At 32.5% G+C, this 5993-nt stretch overlaps 1 protein-coding gene across 1 annotated transcript in view; it reads left to right on the forward strand.

The window, feature by feature from the left end:
* Positions 1–5993, forward strand: part of LOC107708571 (protein SZT2-like) — a gene marked incomplete at its 3' end in the record, with an annotated part of 67037 nt that overhangs the window by 39387 nt on the left and 21657 nt on the right. The window contains exons 22-26 of the mRNA XM_016512833.1: positions 325–525; positions 1781–1878; positions 3434–3572; positions 4111–4356; positions 5028–5235. Of these exons, the coding sequence (XP_016368319.1) occupies positions 325–525; positions 1781–1878; positions 3434–3572; positions 4111–4356; positions 5028–5235 (892 nt within the window). The remainder of the gene's footprint in view (positions 1–324; positions 526–1780; positions 1879–3433; positions 3573–4110; positions 4357–5027; positions 5236–5993) is intronic.

Here is a 5993-nt window from a genome sequence, read left to right on the forward strand (position 1 = left end):
TAATTTTTGATTAGTAATATGCATTGCTAAGAACTTCATTTGAACAACTTTAAAGGCGATTTTCTCAATATTTGGATTTTTTTGCACCCTCAGATTCCAGATTTTCAAATAGTTGTATCTCGACCAGATATTGTCCTATCTAACAAACAAACCTAACAAACCATACATCAATGGGAAGCTTATTTATTCAGCTTTCAGATGATGTGTAAATCTCAATTTCGAAAAATTGACACTTATGACTGGTTTTGTGGTCCAGGGTCACAAATTAGTGAACACTGGGGCTTATTTCACTGTTTTTCTGTTGACCTTTGACCTCTGTTACAGAGGGGCAGGAGGATGCCTCCCGTAGCGCCTCCTCTCTGCCCAACGACCTCCTCCTCAGCCTCTTCCACGGCTCGCTGCAGAACGAGCTCAGTGATCGAGAGATCCTGTTGACTGACGGCGATCATGTGGCGTTCATGCATCACATCCTAGAGCGGGAAAGAGATGGCCACGTGGCTCCGTTCTCACTTCCTGTCATCAAAGGTGATTTGGCTGTATTAATGCTAAAATGTCTGTAACGCTCATGCAACCAAATGAAAACATACACTACTGTTCAAAAGATTTGAAAGAAATTAATACTTTTATTCAGCAAGGGTGCATTAAATTGATGAAAACAACTAATTATCAACATTGATAATAATCAGAAATGTTTCTTGAGCAGCAAATCAGCGTATTAGAATGATTTCTGAAGATCATGTGACACTGAAGACTGCAGTAATGATGCTTTGATCACAGCAATAAATTACATTTGAAAATATATTTAAATAGAAAACTGTTATTATATATTTAATTTTAGTTTTAATTATTTTATTATATACATTGCAATAATATTTAAGAATATTACTGTTTTTGCTGTATTTTTGATTAAATAAATGCAGCCTTGGCGAGCAGAATAGACATCTTTCTAAAACATTTGGTAGTGTGTGTGTGTATATACAGTATATTATAATTCAGCTTTGCCTTCAGAGGAATAAACTACATTTTAACATATACAAATAGAAAACAGTTATTTTAAATAGTAATAATATTTCACAATATGACTGTTTTTACTGTATTTTTGATCAAATAAATGCAGCCTTGGTGAGCAGAAGAGACTTTCAAAAACATTTTAAAAAATCATCCTGACCCAAGACTTTTGAACGGTAGTGTATACTTTATATAATAGTGGTTAACTTCCATGTTTTAGGAAGGATTGTGCTTTTAAACACACATGTTTTTCCCCATAGACTTCCATTGTAAATGCATTACTGTTAACTAGTTGTTCATTTGTTTGTGCTTATATTAAACCCTGAACATTTCATTACATTTACATTTACATATAGTCATTTAGCAGACGCTTTTATCCAAAGCGACTTACAAATGAGGACAATAAAAGCAGTCAAAACTAACAAAAGAGCAACAATATATAAGTGCAAATGACAAGTCTCGGTTATATATATATATATATATATATTATATATCATTAATCTGGAAGCACAGAGCAACCACCCTTGGTTTGTTGTTTTCATTTACTCTTGCTAAAGTGTAAGTGTAAAGTGGCATTGCGCTCATTGAAGAAGAAACAAGATGTTTAAACTAAGTAGATGATTTAAAACACACTAATTGAAAGACTTCATGCTAATGGATGCCAGACATCCCAAATGATCTTTAATTGATTCATTAGCAATTACTAGTGACATAAGAAGAGACTGACCCCTGATCTTCCCTCATGAGGTTTATCTTGTGTGTGTGTTTTCAGAGGAGAGCTTGAAGCCTCTGGAGAGGCAGGACACTGTTCTGTCTTTCCACACGATTGGAAGCAGTAAAGAGGTGACGGGCTCCTCCAGCACACTGCAGGTACATCAGCTCATATTACAGCTCAGCTGAAAAAACCCAACCACACTCATAGACAGTGTTGGGGAAAAGTTATTTTTAAAAGTAATGCATTACAATATTGTGTTACTCCATAAAAAAGTAACTAATTATGTTACTTAGTTACTTTTTATGGAAAGTAATGTGTTGCGTTACTTTTGCGTTACTTACGTAACTTGCGTTACTTGTAATGCGTTACCCCCAACACTGCTGATAACCAGTGCACACATGTGTGTGAAACAGCCTTTGGCTAGTAAATCAAATGGAGTTAACTTTATCTGGAGCATAATACATATGACATAAATGACCCATAATTGATATCTGACCCTCACTGATGAAACTGAAGTGTACAACTCACACACCTTTTACCACAGTGGACGATTAAACATCAGCTTATTGCTGCCTGGGAATAGAACCTATGACCCTATGAGGCATCATGCCTTACTAGTTACAGGTGCACATTAGTCCATCACTTATATGCAAGGGGAAAACACAAAACAATTGCATTATTTGTATATTTTCTATATAAATAAATTTAAATTAAATAAAAAAATCATGGCTGGTTAGAAATATTTATTAAAAAATACAAACAAACGAACTAACTAAATAATAAAATGATAAAAACGTAAATAAAATAAATGTGTATATTATTTTTCTCAGATTGTTTTCCAGATTGTTTGCTGCTTCTGTGATACATTTTTTTTCAAGATTCTTTGATGAATAGAAAGTTCAAAAGAGCAGCATTTATTTGAAATAGAAAACTTTTGTAAGATTATAAATGTCTTTACTGTCACTTTTGATCAATTTAATATGTCCTTGCTGACTAAAAGTATTAATTTCTTTCATTAAAAAAAATAAAAATAAAAATCTTACTGACCCCAAACTTTCAAACGGCAGTGTACTTATCCTTCTGTTGTTGGCGGAGTTGTTACAGTGTGTGTGTGTGTGTGTGTGATTAAACATCAGCTTATTGCTGCCTGGGAATAGAACCTATGACCCTATGAGGCATCATGCCTTACTAGTTACAGGTGCACATTAGTCCATCACTTATATGCAAGGGGAAAACACAAAACAATTGCATTATTTGTATATTTTCTATATAAATAAATTTAAATTAAATAAAAAAATCATGGCTGGTTAGAAATATTTATTAAAAAATACAAACAAACGAACTAACTAAATAATAAAATGATAAAAACGTAAATAAAATAAATGTGTATATTATTTTTCTCAGATTGTTTTCCAGATTGTTTGCTGCTTCTGTGATACATTTTTTTTCAAGATTCTTTGATGAATAGAAAGTTCAAAAGAGCAGCATTTATTTGAAATAGAAAACTTTTGTAAGATTATAAATGTCTTTACTGTCACTTTTGATCAATTTAATATGTCCTTGCTGAATAAAAGTATTAATTTCTTTCATTAAAAAAAATAAAAATAAAAATCTTACTGACCCCAAACTTTCAAACGGCAGTGTACTTATCCTTCTGTTGTTGGCGGAGTTGTTACAGTGTGTGTGTGTGTGTGTGTTTGTTCTTGGCAGAGCTTCAGTAATGCAGATCTTGTGGATGACGAGCCAGCTGGCGCGGAGCAGGACTGCTTATCTCCTCACTGGAAATGTTACGCCAAATACATCAGTCATCAGCAGATCCTGCTCACTTTCCTGCCAGCTACATTCACAGGTGCATCGTCTGTCAATGCCAATAGTCCTCTATGTTTACACACATCATGAGATTGAAGTTATTTGAATGCTTTTTATTTAGCCACTTACATTTTTGGCTGCAAACATGAAACATGCCCACAGTTTAACCCAGCAGTGTTTGATAAAAACTAATATTGCAATCTGGAGAATGTTACTACCAACTACCAGTTGGTGGGTCTTTAATACTTATAAATGCCAGTGTTACAGAAAATGCAAGAAAAAAGTTTATTATTATTATTATTAAAATAATAATTTGTTGCTTAATATATAATATATGATAATTATGAATAAAACATTTATAATGAATATTAAATTTTTATTGCTGTAGTCTAATGATTATTCAGTTAATATTGCATCAAAATGCAGAAATAATTATAGTAATAAAAAAAAACTAACAATGTGGTTGTCACTCCCTTAACTTATGACATGGCTTTTGTGTAACTTAATACCTTGTAAAACTGTTGTTATGTGCTTATTTTTTAGTAATTTTCTATTTAAGCTTTATTTTGACTGTGCAGATGTGCAGATTTTGATGTCGTCCGGGCTGGAAACTGAACCTCCAATCAACAGCAGTCTCCTGGAAGAGGAGGAGACCTGTAGTCACGGCAACGGCCAATCACAGGCAGACTCCTTCAGCAGCTCTGCCAATGGTCCACAGGTTGGAACAGGTCAACATGGAGAAGACAGGAAGGGGTCCACAGTGGAAGCAGGAGCAGCGCTGGAGACGTCTGCAGGACAGAGCAACATGGACACAAGTGATGCTGGTATGGGACTTAAATTCTGCTGCATGTTTCCAGACTGGATTTGACACAATGAAGTGACAAATATGACAGAAACTGAAACCAAACAAGGGAGTTTAGTTGTGTTTCACATCAGGGTTATTGTACTTAACTAAAAATAAAACCATAAAAAAAAATGTTTTTGTTAGTTGAAATAAAATCCAAAAAATAAATGGTGCCTTGCACACCTGACCCAATTATGTGTAAGATGAAATTACAGTACAAACTAGAAAAATATCAATCTTTCACACTACGCAAATTTGCATCATCAAACTGTAAAACTGAAATAATACAATCTAAAAAACTTACATTTATTTACATCTAGTTGCCAAGGCAAAATCTCTATTTTCATTTAGTTTAAATTTAGTCTATTTAGGTAATTTAGTTTAAATTAATTTAAATTTAGTTACTTTAGTTTAAACAGTGTAGATATATATAATAAAAAAAAGTAATAAAAATGGCAAGAACTCACAACAAAATTACTAAACTCACTAAAATGAAAACAGAAAATATAAAAATAAAAAATATTCAAAATATTAATAATATATCAAAGATACAAAACATAGCTGCTTCACATGTTCCAGCTGGTTAGGACAAAAAAATGAATGAGATGGGAGAGATTTTTATATTCATACCTCTTGTCTCATAACTTTCAGCTTCAGAGGAGAAGGACGGCGTTCAGTTTGTGGAGCCTCAGAAGCGAGACTGTCACATCACGTTCAGCAGACAGGTGTCTCAGCAGAGCGGTGCCGACGCAGCACGACCCCGCTGCCCCATCTACATCTATAACTGCTCCCTGGAGTCCCTCAAAGAGCAGCTGGTCCACCCGCGCTCAGGACGCCTGCCCAGAGACGTCTTCTTCAGGTACTGAGACACACTGCCTCATACAGAGGAAAGCTACTGTGTGTAGCTTGAAGGTCTCAGGACACCAGCTCTGTTCCAAACCATAGAGAGCGGCCTACTGCATACCTAGACTGCGACCTGCTTAAGCAGTGTCTAACTGAAGTAGGACCTTATAAGTGACACTGTTATTTTAGTATCATTGATATACTATTATACTTTATATTTAGAATTTTTTTTATTTATTTATATTAAATAATTTTTTTCAATTTTTTATTTATATATTTTTTCCACTTTAATTTTAGTTAAAGTTTTAGTAATTTTGTGTTTTTGCGATTTTTTTAATACTTTTTCTTTCTTATATTTTCTTTTAAATATATATCTATAGATTTTTTTCTATATAGTTTTTTTTATTAGACTTATTTAGTTTAGTTTTTCTTTTCTTTTGTGTCTATATAGTTTTTATTAAATGTTTTTTTCTTAGTTTTACTTTAGTTTAGTTTTTTGGTACTTCAAGTTAAACTAAACGAAAATGAGAACTGAAAATTATTATTTTTTAATTCTATTTTTATATTTTTAATTTTATATTTTTGATATAATTTATATTTCTGTTTCCACTTTAATTTTAGTTAAGTAAGTTTTAGTTATTTTGTGTTTTTGCCATTTTTATTCATTTTCTTTTATTTTTCTTTCTTTCTTTCTTTTTTTTTTAAATATGTCTTTATAGTTTTTATTAATTTGTATTTATTAGTTTTACTTTATTTTATTTAATATTTTGATTT

The sequence above is a fragment of the Sinocyclocheilus rhinocerous genome, unplaced genomic scaffold, assembly GCF_001515625.1.
Source record: "Sinocyclocheilus rhinocerous isolate Xijiao unplaced genomic scaffold, SAMN03320098_v1.1 scaffold566, whole genome shotgun sequence".
Taxonomy (NCBI): domain Eukaryota; kingdom Metazoa; phylum Chordata; class Actinopteri; order Cypriniformes; family Cyprinidae; genus Sinocyclocheilus; species Sinocyclocheilus rhinocerous.